This window comes from Andrena cerasifolii, chromosome 2 (genome assembly GCF_050908995.1).
Source record: "Andrena cerasifolii isolate SP2316 chromosome 2, iyAndCera1_principal, whole genome shotgun sequence".
NCBI lineage: Eukaryota > Metazoa > Arthropoda > Insecta > Hymenoptera > Andrenidae > Andrena > Andrena cerasifolii.
Genome location: NC_135119.1, coordinates 13,118,755 through 13,132,912, shown reverse-complemented (window position 1 = coordinate 13,132,912; position 14,158 = coordinate 13,118,755). Strand labels below are relative to the sequence as shown.

At 34.9% G+C, this 14,158-nt stretch overlaps 1 protein-coding gene across 3 annotated transcripts in view; it reads left to right on the top strand.

Moving 5' to 3' along the window:
• The window catches only part of Dsb (scavenger receptor class B member debris buster), a 62,583-nt gene extending 48,734 nt beyond the window's left edge, over positions 1–13,849 (top strand). For all 3 annotated transcript variants that reach the window (XM_076807208.1, XM_076807205.1, XM_076807207.1), the window contains exons 3-10: positions 4,548–4,639; positions 7,683–7,843; positions 8,958–9,096; positions 9,389–9,592; positions 10,267–10,411; positions 10,819–11,073; positions 11,925–12,043; positions 12,493–13,849. In XM_076807208.1, the coding sequence (XP_076663323.1) occupies positions 4,548–4,639; positions 7,683–7,843; positions 8,958–9,096; positions 9,389–9,592; positions 10,267–10,411; positions 10,819–11,073; positions 11,925–12,043; positions 12,493–12,924 (1,547 nt within the window). In that variant the 3' untranslated portion in view covers positions 12,925–13,849. The remainder of the gene's footprint in view (positions 1–4,547; positions 4,640–7,682; positions 7,844–8,957; positions 9,097–9,388; positions 9,593–10,266; positions 10,412–10,818; positions 11,074–11,924; positions 12,044–12,492) is intronic.
• Positions 13,850–14,158: the final 309 nt, after the last annotated feature.

The window sequence follows — 14,158 nt, the reverse complement described above, 5'->3', positions numbered from 1 at the left end:
GAGAAGAAGTCCTTCTGTATGACAATGCTTATTCACGCATAAAGTAAATGATGTATGATAAACTATAGGGTTTGAAGCTTAAACTTCAGACGTTTCGACACCCACCATACATTTTTGATAATTTACCCTCTAATTTTCATTTATTTAAGTCTCTCAATCACTGTTTCCACCACAAAAGATTCTATGGCAGGGGGTTCCTTGCAAATGTTGTTCTAGTTTCTAGATTCTAAAAGTTTGGAATTCCATAAAAAAGGGGTTGAAGCTAATGTTCTAAAGTTCATTGCCACTAATTTTGTTTCAATTTCCCTGTTATTTTTCAAGTAATAACCATTTCTTCTTAATGGATACGATTTAGGCAAGTTTACTTTGTCTTGTGGAAGAAGAATTTCTCATTTGTCGAATCAAATGAATTATTTAATGAAAAATCACTGTACTATACGGTTTTCCTGTACAGAAATTTTGTATTTAATAAGTGCAGCATTCAGTAAAAGACCTGTGGTCGATGGACGAGCAGATAATTTACAGTGCGAGGAGTTAAATACCACAATAACATTACTATCTTAACATATAAAGTAAAGAGTTTATATATTTGTGCGTTCTTTCACAACTTTCGAACGATAAACTCTGGGTTCGCGAAAGGTGCCGTAGCTCTTTAGTTTTGTCCCTGCCCAATCCAAATAAACGTGACTATTTTCACAAAAAAAAATTATATAAAATCGTAATCTATATTCCGGGCGAAGCCGGATAGTGAAGCTAGTATATTGTAATCTTTAAACTTAAGGATATAGGTATCCAGTCTTGCTCTTTTTCACACCGCGTGGAAACTTTCGCGTCGTTAACAGAGATGACGGTACACAGGAGTGAGTCAGAGTTAAGCACACTTACATCACGTTCTCAAAATTCTAATTAGGATGTAAGAATGTGGGAATTTCCGTTCTGTGAAAAGTAATGTTGACATTTTTGTCTGGCATTGGAGTCAGTAATTTATACGTTATTCCTTGGCGCTTGCCACCCTATTTCTTCGAAATTCTGCCGAAACACACACCTACATCATTGATTTCATTCGAAACATAGGTAGGCACGTAGTTCGACACTCATGCAACAAAATGGGCTATAATAAGCTTATCGATACAGAGCTACATGTGTACAAACATCTAGCTATTTGTTTATAAAACTTTTACAATTGAAAGTCAAAAGTTTCTATTCTGTCACTTCGTAGGAAAAATAAACGTGCGAGGTGTAAGTAAAAATTAGGAAAGTATGGGCTTTAAGTGTGACAATTTTTAAGTTCTTCTAACACACATAAATCTAGTCGCCCAAGATATTTTACAGAAGAATAATAAATATCCCAATTTCTTCGATCTTCTTCCCCAAAAGTTATTATTTTAATGAAGTGGAGACTAGTTTCCTAACCATCTTGCTTCTCCCTTCAAAATTACAGAAGTGATTCCCCTTTCTTCTAACATGTTCACCTTTTTTTTACCATCGGATTCATTTTCAACTACAGGACGATTTATTACTCAATTCTAATGAAGTCGATAACACTCTACAAGCCTCACACGATGTGTTTTAAGTGTCTGTTGATTTCTATCGGTTAATATACCTATATAACGTGTGCGTTGCCTCGTCGTGTTCTTTTTTTACGCAGGCTGAGTAAATCAGCATTTTGCTGAATGCGCAAATAGGTAACAATTTCAGCAAACAAGTAGTTGAATATTCAGAATTGTAACGTCCTTGATACAGAGTTAACGAAAGATCCTTGGCATAATCTATTAGGCTAATTTCCTACGGTGTCCTGGTGGGTGCGTTGTACAGCGAATATTGTGTAATCCAAGGTTCTTAAAATACTGGCACTCTTAGCAGAAAAAGAAACGCGTCTGGAGGACCCTAAAAAATTGTATGAAATATCTCATCGTCCTTCTTTGGGTTTCTATTAATCGACCTTGAAGTGAGAGTAAAACACGTTGAAAGTGAATTAAGGATCGGAAATTCACAATTCCCACTGACCAGGCATTGGAATAGCGTTGGCAGGCAATCTGAAAGCAGGGCAGTGAATTTACATTCACAATGCACTGTTCAAGCCAGAAATGTTACCTAAATTATTATTTAATGTATCTCAACGTATGTATTATAATTCAAATTATTGTCACAAGATTGATTTCCACCTGGACCGTCAAACTTTTTTACAAGATCTCTTATGCCAGCTATGGAGAGGTTCCCAGGTGTCCGCCTTCGATTGCTTTGAATTTTGGATATGCTTTAGAGGACCGAAAAATAAGATATAGGTGTTTTTTATAGCGGCCCGTTTTCATATTTAGGGGGTGAAACTAACCCCCAAAGTTATAAAATTTTCAGGTGTTCATTTCCGATTGCTTTGGTTTCTGGATGTGTTTTAGAGGACTGAAAAATAAGAAATAGGTGTCTTTTTATTTCGACCCATTTTAATATTTAGCGAGCGAAACCACCTAGAAGCGAGTGTAACAATATATTAGTCTTCCGCGTGTTTCGCTGCTGCAAATTACAAATGGGCACACCAGGTCAATGTAATTGCATTGACGGATGCTGATCGTATACTTTCTTCATATTATCCTACTTTCTTCACACGGACATCCAAATGTAAACTAATACAAGCAACAGGCGCAGATCCTTAATCCTAGTAACCTTCAAATCTATCGTGCTTCAGAATTATATTTATAAGAATTGTGCAGAAATTTGTATTCTTCTATATTCCATTGGGTTGTAACGAAACCGTATATTTTACAGCACGAAGTTCACGAAGAGACTTTATACCTGTTCTTTAAATATTTCTCTTTTAAGTGCAAAAAAGTTCTATAAGAATATATGCTTCCGCTTTTTCAAAAAAAAATCACAAACAATCGTCTCTTTTCGGCCGCCTGACTAGGTATAACCCCTTAAGCGAAGTTCAAAATACTCAAATTTTAACCTTCCCTATGAATTCACGTTTATTCAAATGTCAAAATTAGGAAATTGCTCGAGCATGATTTGCTTCATTAGTTGTGTTAGCTTCATCGTGTGTTGCTGTAGTCATTAAAAGAGGAAAAAAAAGGTACCCATTTGCAGATTAAGCAGCCCATTCATGCCACTGACACGGGTTTGTGACATTCCTAATGAGGCTGTGGGTATAACAGCTTGAAAAAAAAAATGGAAATTAATTAGCCGTAAAGCAATGTTATCAGCAAATCTGTCAGCAAGGAGTGCCCTACACCTTACGAAGACTTACATGTCCTTTTCACTCTTGACAGTCTTGTTTTTTTTTTTTAAACTGAACGAGCACTTGAACTCCACTTTCGAAGTTTCTCTTTTTATAACAAGGATGTAAATTATTCTCTAACTCCTATTTGCATGTTGTAAGAGGTTATTATCAATCTACTGTTGCGTACTGGCTACCTCAAATATGTATAATTAAATTATATATTAAATTATAACAAACCTATATTCAAGTTTTACTTGAAAGTGTTTGGAAATATATTATATACATACATGGTCATTTAGGGAATTTTTAAAATAACTTTTGTCTCTAAAGATATTTCTATCCCTTATACTGGTCGTGAATCGTGCAATCTAATGAGAATATAATATTATGACAATAAATCTAAAATTACACACGTGTTGGAACTCGCACATGACGAAAGTATCAAAATGTCTTCATACTGATTTATTAACCCTTATGTCAATAACCAACTTTACGACGTTGTTCAATGAACCGGTGTACCTACAGCTGTACCCGCGTGGTGAAATCATGTACCTATTTAAGGTTCTTTAGAGGAGTCACTCTGCATCGTACTTGACTTCTGCAGCCCTGAGGTAAGCCGGGGGACCTTTATCAGGTATACAGGACTTTTCACGTGTACCTGGAAAGGACTTTAAAGTTATTTTCACGGTCTCTTGCTTAGTTTTTCGAGCTCATAAGGAAACACCGCAAACCCGTATTCAACGATTAGAACGCAACTTTGTGGGTTTATAGAGTGACTCAAGACAAGAACAACGGTATGTTTTCATTCATGCCCTACTGCCCTTTAAAGATGTAGAAACTAACCTCATAGTCAAATAGACACACCCGTTATTCCGCGTACAACTTCTGAAGCACAAGAGGCAGAACAAAAGTTTAATCGCGCAATAAGCGCTGCAAATTTGCGTTAAGAAAATTTTCAATACAGTTTGGAAAAAAATGCCTGACGAAAGAAACATTTTTTTCAAAATTTTGTTAACCCAAGCTTGCACTTTTGCAATATTTTCAAACCAGATATTTTAGAATTAGGGGCATATATTGATAGCGAAAGACTTAAATAACGACGATTTGGCAGGGTGAAATTTTTTTTAACGGGAACAAAAAATTTTCAGATGCAATGTTAGGTGGGTATAGCTGTACCCGGTTACTGACATAAGGGTTAATGTATTTAGGACAAAGGTACAAGAAACAGTATTGTTTATTGCACTCTTCATAAGTATTTATTTAAGAAGCAATGGTAATTAACAAAGTAAATGAAAATAAACAAAAAGTAAGGGTCTGTTTTTATGTTTTACAGGCAGAGTGTCAGCAATCCTTATTGGAATTCTAACGCTGGTAATCGGTATTATCTTGAGCAGCATACCTTGGGTGGATTATGTTATTTTGAAGGTACGTAAAATAATTACTTTTCATCGAATTAAACGAAAACAAATTACTTAAACAATTCCCATAGTGAGCGTCATACCAATATTGGTATACGATTATTTTTTGTATGCTACCGACTATTATTTGTCAATTCGTAATAACATTAATTTTCATCTGAAATACTTCTTAATGCAGTAGAATTTTAAGTATCTAACAACTACTTAGCTACAAAACCTCGCAAGTAGAAGTTTCATTATCCCAACAATGTTATTCAATAAAAGAACTGCCTTAAGAAGTGTCCAGAAACATACAGTTTCGTGCCAGTTAGGGTTTGTCGGCTTTTAAACACGGTTCTTAAAAATGGTTTAAACACAACTTTTTTATAAATTTGTAAAATTTGGAAACCGGTTTTAAATTTAAAAAAAAACGGTTTTATATGTATACTATAATTAATATGTAAAAATGAATTAATTATTTAATTGAAAACGTTAACATTTTTACTTGAAATCGCCTCGGACACAAGCGTATTGTAGTAGGCAACAGTTTACTGTAAAACTAATCTTCATGAGTTCATATTTTCGGAAGAAAAATAGTAAATGAAATAAAGATTTATAATTTATATTTTGTACGGATTTTAGTTATTTTAATTTGTTTTCATTTATTTGGATTTGTATAGATAGAGTATATTTTACTTTGTTATATTCTTGTAATTCCATACCTAAATATTAAAAAAACCGAAAATTTTTAAAATAAGTACAAACATTTATTAACTATTTCAATTACTTTTTTGTGAAAATTCGAAAACCGGTTCTACCTTTTTCGGGGGAAATAGTAGAATTAGAAAACCGATTTTTTCCAAAAGTCGGTTTTTGTATAAACCCTAGTGCCAGTGGTGAGAAGAAGAGATCCTCCATCTCCATCCCCTCTTCTTCTTGCCACTGTGTTTATTAGTGTGTTTGGACCTTTAGGATCTGGGGACACATATCACTTCCGTGTCAGGCGCGTGTCAATTCCGTGTCCGAACCGTGTGAATTGATATAAATCACGAGCTCCACGGGGTGCCTTTCGTGGTACGTACATCCGTAAGCGTGATCTATGGGAATTCGAGGCGATGACAGCTGTAAGCCTCGAGCAGAATGTTTCGGCGGTCAATTCGTTAGATTCTTTTATAATTCACCCGTGTCATCCGATCGTCAGTTCTCGGAAAAAGCTGAAGAAAAATTCGACCGAAAAATAGCACGGCTTAAATAGCTGTCGACTTCAAAAACAATATTTAGAAGCAGTAATGAAATTGAGCAGAAACAAATGGAATGATGATTGCAATACTGAAACCTATACTAAAATTCTGCGGTTTAGTCGCCTAAAAGGATTGCTGTCCTATATCCTTGAACGATGGAAGCCATTGAATTTTTATTTAATTTCAGACTTATAAATGCACCATTACGAAATAAACGGACATTCCATTGAAAGTTTAATCGTTCGGTTATCTACAAAGGAATCTCTTATTTGAATATCGCGTCCTTGAGTTAATTCGCATAATTGGAATTCTTCTGTACCACTAACTATTTCGATGGCATTCAGCGTAGCTCGATTAAAATGGGACACCATGTACAGTGGATGCACACGTAACGTTGCGAATTACTAGTATCAAGAGGAAACAGAATTGATTTCCGTTATCGGCCTTGCACTTTCTCGAGGAACAAGTTACGCAGTTCACACGTTTCACTCACAATGTGTGCCATTAATCGTGGCTATTAAATTTTCAGACCAGTTTTTGCGTTCGCAGCTTCGAGGTACCGATTTCCTATATTTCTACAAGCGAATAATCCTTAATCTTTCCTTGATGTTACTTTGCTTCCATCGGCGGAAGAAAGTCATGACCCAATTCTTCGTCTGCAATCAGACCGTGTCAGTCTGTTGCATATTCTGAGATTTGGGATGCATCTTGCCTTTCAACAACTTAAAAGTCAGATTTAATATGGATTTGAGAGCACTGCCATTATTCAGTTCAGATTTAAGTTGAAAACGTACGATATTAGTTTCGTCGTAACTGTAATATTTCCCGAACTGATTCCAAGTAAATAATGTTTAGTGATAATAGGCTGGAAAATTACCATTACCAGAGTCACGAGCTAATGGTATTGCAATATTTATTTCCATAAAAATATATCTGCTTAATATTATTGTCTTCTTTGCTTCTTCCAATGATGAATCTTTTATTCAATTTAAATCCGATTGTTTGTACGAATAGTCGTTGTTATAATTGGCGCAATTTTTGTATATCATTAGTTTTGTAAAGCTAAATATAGCACATTAATAAATTTACGACAGTTTTTCTTTTTGTTCGTCTGCGCGTATACTTGGCGCACTTTTTTGAACCTTTTTTTGTTAAGGAAGGTAATTTTGTGGGGATTGCCATTACCAGAGTCACGAGCTAATTGTCTTAATCATATAAAATGAATGTTATAATTTTGTAAAGTAAAGAAGCATAGTTAACAGTTCCGTTTATTAAATATTACAATTAATAATTTTTATGGTCTCGTGACCTTGTAATGTTACAAAAATAATACTTTCTTGCTACGGCGAGTGGAAAATGTTGTCACCCCCAGCCGCGAATTTATAAAGGGGTATTGGAATTCTAGGACTGAAAAGTGTGAAGCCTCCACGAAAATTGAAGAAGTGTGTTTAGAATAACTTTTTTAGTAATTTGTTGATATGCAAGGAGAAATTATATTACTAAAATTAATTTCGAACTCTGCTTACATTAATTCTTATGGTCACTAACCACGTTTTTACCTAATTTGCTGAGTTCTCCCTACCCAACTATCCCTGAACCCTTTTTTAAACACCCTATACACAAGTATAAGAATACTCACTTCACACCATAAAAATTTGACCTTTAATTTAAAATGGTAAATAAAATAAGAGATTCGTGCTTGTTAGTCTGCCTCTAAAAATTGCAATATACACAATACTTATTCTTACATTGTGAAAGTATGTATTTGCTTTATGTTTAGTTACATTTCAATAATTAGCAAATATACGTGATTTACATTTTTTTTTTCAGCAACTGCGATTGTGGAATGGCTCACTTTCTTTTCACTATTGGCAAAAGCCTGGCGTTGTTCGACTGACCAAAGTCTACATATTTAACGTGACGAACACCGAAAATTTCCTGCAATTCAATGAGAAACCAAAACTGCAAGAAATTGGTCCGTTCGTTTATAGGTACGTTTGTCTAACATACATTATAGTTAACGAAGTCATACGTTCATTAATATAAAATACACATTTCAATATTCGATATTATTCTTGTACACTAGAATGTTGTATTTTTTTAATGATTTTTTTCTTAATACGTTTACCGCATTTTAAGCGTTGCGTAATATAATGAATATTTGGTTGCATCAATTAAATATGATAACTACACGACTTTAATAAAATTACCTATGTGTAGCTTATCAGTTGCTTCCGGTTTAACTTGTAAATTTTGGATGCAAGAATTTCCGGTTTCCTGTTCGTATCAGATTGTATATTTACACGGAAATGATGCTCTTGTTTCGAAATATTTCGAAATTCTTTGAGATCATCGAGGCACAACAACCGTTATTAGCAATTTATTACTTCCTCATATAAAAAGCAGTTTAAGCAGATTAAGTGTCGCAACACCCTTACTCTTTAGCAACATCCACAGTGTATTCGCATTCTACTACGTATTTTATTACTCAATGATGCTTTATAATCCTTGCATAAGAAATAATTAATTCATAAATTTTTAATTTATTTGATATAGTATAAAGTTACGATTGGTCATAGACACTGAAGCCTTTCGTGGTAACACGGGGTGTATCGCACCCCAGTATATGTGTTTGCCAATATTTCTGTAAATTTTTAGACCTTAATAATAGAATTTAAAAATTTGGGGAATTTTAACAAAAAAAAAATCTCATTTAGCCACGACTATTTTTTTCAAATACAAATTTCAACGTATCGAAATTTATATTTCTAGAAAAAGACTTAGAACATGATTGTACGATTATTACGAATGTACAATTATCACTCAAAAGTTAAAATATTCAAAAATACGAAAATGCTAACTCAAAAATGACGCTGGGGTGCAGCGAACCCCATGCGACCATGGATGGTTAAAGCTGCACGTACCAAAAAGTCAAATCCAGAATGTTTCTGTGACGATAATTAGTTACATTAATTTTAATTACATCACAATTTAGAACCGTAAATACTTTGCACAGGAATCAAGTTATTTTATTAGCTTTTATATTTGTAACCTCAGAAAAGGGAAAGTAAACCAATAAATGGACGAACCCTTTCTACTTTATAGAGAGGATATGGAGAAAGTCAATATCGTTTTCCATAACAATGGTACAGTCAGTTACCAACACAAAAAAATATTGAATTTTGTACCAGAATTGTCCAAGGACAAAGACGTGAAGCTAATGGTACCAAACATTCCCTTACTCGTAAGTGAATTTTTTATCATTGTATCTATATATATGACATCGTAGAGTATTTGTAATGGCTTAATTATATAAACCAGTGTTATCAATTATTGCGTCATATTCGCATCTGTTTTATCTACTGCAAATTTTAATTATTTGATTTGTAGCAGCACTACTACATAGCAGCCCACCGTTTGAAAATTCACACAAACAAAGAATGAAAATATTTGTTTTATTAACGCGTGTATCACGTAACATTTATCAGCATGCTGATGAAAATTTCTCTATGATTAACATGTTTTGTACTTTTTAGACTCTGACAACACAAAGCAAGAGCCTACCTCGATTTCTTACTGTAGGATTATCCGTGTTCTTGAGTGGCATGCACATGAGTCCATTTGTTCCTGTAACTGCTCAAGAACTAGTTTTCGGATACGATGATCCATTAGTTAGCATTGCGCACCGATTCTTTCCGAAAACGCGACGTCCTATGAGTCAAATGGGGCTCCTTCTTGGGGTAGGTAACAATTTATTATTTATGAACAAATCATGGTCCATAATTGGGACCAAATCATGGACCAAATCAAGGTGCATAAAAAATTTATTCGAAATCTTAATATTATTTAATAATATTAAGAAATATTAATATAATCTCGAAATCTTGGTAATATCTTAATTTATAATTATGGCAAAGCACCAGAATGCACAGAATGGTATTCTTTCAGAGTATTGCATTTACTAAAATTTGAAAACTATAGTAACTTCTATTAATGTTTTCAATATTACATCTGTATGTTTTACTTTATACTACAAATCACCCTTTTTTTGTAGTCATATAAATTACCTTATGTCAAGTTTAGAAAATTAAATCCTGGATAATATAATGGCCTTAAACACGAATCTGAATAATTCTATATCTACTATTTCGCGATAGATGTTTCTCAGCAATGAGAAAGAAACCGAATGTAATTTAATCACCGTATTTAATACATGCAGCATTTAAAAACAAACATTTCCTTATCAAACAAAAAGATTGCCACAAGTATTAGATTTCTTCACATTTTTTTAATTTTCTACAAAAATATGTACATACATACTTGTTATATGAACTGTATTAACGAATGTACGCATCATGTATATTAAACACACGATGATTAAGAAGCAAGGAAATAATAATAATTATCATTGCAGAGAAATGGCACATTAAACGAAGTGTCTACTATTTTCACGGGACATACAGACATGAAGGAGTTTGGATTAATAAATCGGTTGAATGGATTAGATCGTCTGCCATATTGGGCAGATGCACCGTGTAATTCTATACGAGCTTCGGAAGGTAATACTATGACTTATTTCGACGTATAGCAAAGAGAGAATTATGCGAAGCTATTATTAATAATACAAACTTTGGCAAAACATTAGTTTTGTCTTCTGTTTACATTTCACTAGGTACCTACTACCACTAATTAGCAGTAGTAAAGTTGTTATTCAGGAAAAGTGCCATTCTACATGCAAAGTCCTAAATTATAATTTTTGAAAATACAGTGTTTTCTCCACAACTACTTAGTTCAAGTTTTTGATTAAGTTTCGAGAGAAATGCTATTTATACATTTTTTAAGCTTCGCTTCTTTCTGTGTACAATCGTTCTAATTAAAATTGACAATACCCGAACATTAGTAAAAGCAACTTTATTACTTGTATTACTATTATAACATTAATTGCAATATAGTTCTTATATTTCAGGATCCTTCTTCCCACCCCGCGAAAAAACTGGTGCCGATGTCATTCATCTTTGGGACAAGGATATTTGCCGCACCTTACCTTTACAATATCGCGGCCCTACTGAGAAATCAGGAATTAAAGCAGACTTTTATACTCCCTCCGACGTTGTCTTTGGACGACCTAACGAAACAGCTCCGGAAAATGAATGCTTTTGCTCTGACGACATGTCGACTTGTCCCTCAGGCGGACTACAAAATATTAGTCCATGCCAGTACAGTACGTATTACGTATACTCTTTATGTTATCTTTCTTGTCTTCTTACTTTTTTCTTCGTAACCTAAAGTATTCGAAACATTCGTATTGCCCGAAACGTTCAAGCTTCAAGCTTCAAGCTACTCGACACAGAAAATTTCGATCTGCTCCAAGTATAATATTTGAACCGCTCAAAAAAAATCGAGTTTCTCGGTTCTTTCGGGCCGATCGGTTCTTTCGAGCTACTCGGTTTTTACGGGTACTCGGCTCGACTCAGAAACCGAGTCTCGGCTCGGTCCGAAATTCAAGCTACTCGAATATTCGAGTACTCGAACAGCCTTGTACCGTAGCCCCCCAAGGGCGGATTCAGAGGGGGGCGATAGGGGTGACCCCACCCCCAAGAGTAATAAAATAGAAAAATATTATGACACTTGTGTACTATTCTGTATAAATAATTAATGTGAATATAATTATTTAGGTTATAGTTTCATATAGAGATATTAAAATATAAATTTTAAGCAAATTTTAAATCTTGCAAAATAAGATTAAAAAAATGTACTTATGTACTTTTACATATTTCGCCCCCTCCAAGAAAGGCTCCTGAATCCACCACTGAGGCCCCTAGAGTGTCTGATTTTGACACTTCAAGGAAATAGACTTCGATTGTTTTATTGGACGTAAAATATAAAATTATCGATATCACGAATATGTGATACATATCAGTTTGTCACAAGATATCGGTGTATCACAAATATAAAAATTAAATAGCTCTTCCAGTCAACCAGCCAAAGCAGTCAGTTACAGTCAAAGCACTAATAATGAAATATAGCAGCAATTACATTGTTATAATAGGTATATATTTCTTCTATTTCCAGCTGCGCCAGTTTACCTTTCTTTTCCACACTTCTATAAATCGGACCGTCAGTTATTAGACGCTGTTGACGGATTGAATCCAAACACCGAAATGCATGGAACTTACTTCAAAATTCAATCGGTAAGTATTGTTTCATAATAGTTTGTCCTAGAAGATCGATTTAATATAGTCGGATTAATCAATTTCAATGACTATCGTTAGCTTCCTGAAAATTAGAAGTAAGTAAGAACGATTGTTACGATTCAGGTGATAGCGTCCGATTTAATATTAAGGGGGAAGCCACTGTGACATTTTTTAAGGACTCTGTGTAACATTTTATAGAAATTTTATCGCTTCTCCCATAACAGCCTGTACACAAGAGCGCAACTTTGATTTCAATTTTTTCATAAGCCGTGCTGTCAATCGACTTGAAATTTTAACACAATGCGGACTACACTTTGGACATTAGATCAAAACGCTTTTCAAAGATTTCCCATTACTTTTGCTCCGGTATCGAACCTCCTTAAAGGAGATCAGTGAATACGCCATGATTTTAACTATATTTAAAATACGATTCTTTCCTGTTACAGAAGCTTGGTGTCCCGTTAGAAGGAAAGGTTCGCCTGCAATTGAACTTAAAAGTCGAACGTCAGCCATACATCGGCGTCGTGTCGAATTTCCCCGACATCGTGTTCCCAGTCATGTGGCTGGAAGAAGGTATCGAGGAGCTGACACCTTCTATCCGCAGATGGGTCTACTTAGCAACGACATTCAGCGATATCGCTGTCCCTTGTGCCTCGTATGGATTAATTCTAGTCGGTATAATAATCATCGTCACAGTCTTCGCGAAGGCCTACAACAACACGGTATTCACGCACGAAGCCATCGAGTTAGGCAAGAAGACTATCAGAAGAGGTTCGATGTTGCTGGTCAATGGACAGTACAAATTCTTGGCCGCACGGGAATCGTACGTTCTGCTCGGTCACGATAACGATAAAAACCCAGCGAGGACAGAGGTCTAGTTCGCTTAGTATAATTGCGTGGATAGTGCCCGATATACGTTTAAGTGATATTGCGTTATGCGGTGTCGAGGTAGCTTCGCATATCGTATAATCGTTTTATACTGTACACCAAAGTTTTCCTTCCGATTACCTGAAGAGAACGACGACGCGTATGATCCAATAGCACGTATTTTGGCAGATATCCGAGAACAACTGCACGAACGGCGTTCAATGTTGTTTAATTTCTTTTTCCGTATCTGTGATTTCATCTTCTTATTTATATATTGTCGATATACCGCTGTATGAAACAGATCGCGGTCGGACGAGCAGAGAAGGGTAACGAAAGGCAGGAAGCCGTCCGAAGGGTTTGTTTACTTCAATAATCTAGTGTGCATTTTATAGGAACATTTACCGTATGGCTCTGTACGAGCAGCTCATGCACGATCAAAATCTAGTGCAATATTAGTGCTAGGTGCTAGGTGTTAATATGAACGATTACCAAGCGGAACATTCGAACGGCACGTTGGAAATATTTCAACGTTTGCTCCTTTGTGCCTGTCACAGTAGTTGTTCATTATAGAGTTTCGAAGAGAAACGAAATTGTAGATTTTCCAATTTTGGACAAGGATTTCTAATTCTAATTGGGTCTAATCTTAAACGAGTAAAATCTAATGTTACTAATACTCCGAGTTAAGTGATGAAAGGAGATGGCGTATGCTATGTTATATCGTGCGTAATGTTTTTGTAATTGGTGGCGAGTAAAATCTGTTTACAAAAGTCGAATGTTAAAGAAAATAGGGGAAGTAATTAATATAACTTTATAGAAAATATGTACTAAATATAAGCTTTCGTATTGGAACAATTGGATTCCTTAAAAATTATGAGAACAATATACTACTCCTATACAGATTGTGTTTATAATAAAAGATGTTATTGTATATGAAAATGCGTTTAAATTGATTTTAAAGTGGTCCGAGAACCAGAACAATTTATCATCATTTTAGTTACGAAATTATAATAATTTTTAAAAAATATGAACAAATACGTGGATACGTCGAGCAACATACGCCGTATGCGTAGGTCATTAAATTAACAAAAATTAGAAATGTACCTATCATGTGCATTGTTATTTTTACAGCCGTTATTAGCGAGAAAACGAATCCACGAATCGCGCCGGAAATTCCTCGGATGGCAACCGCTTTACGTGGAAGACGAATCCGCGAATCACGAAGGTAATTCGAGGGGATTGCTGAAC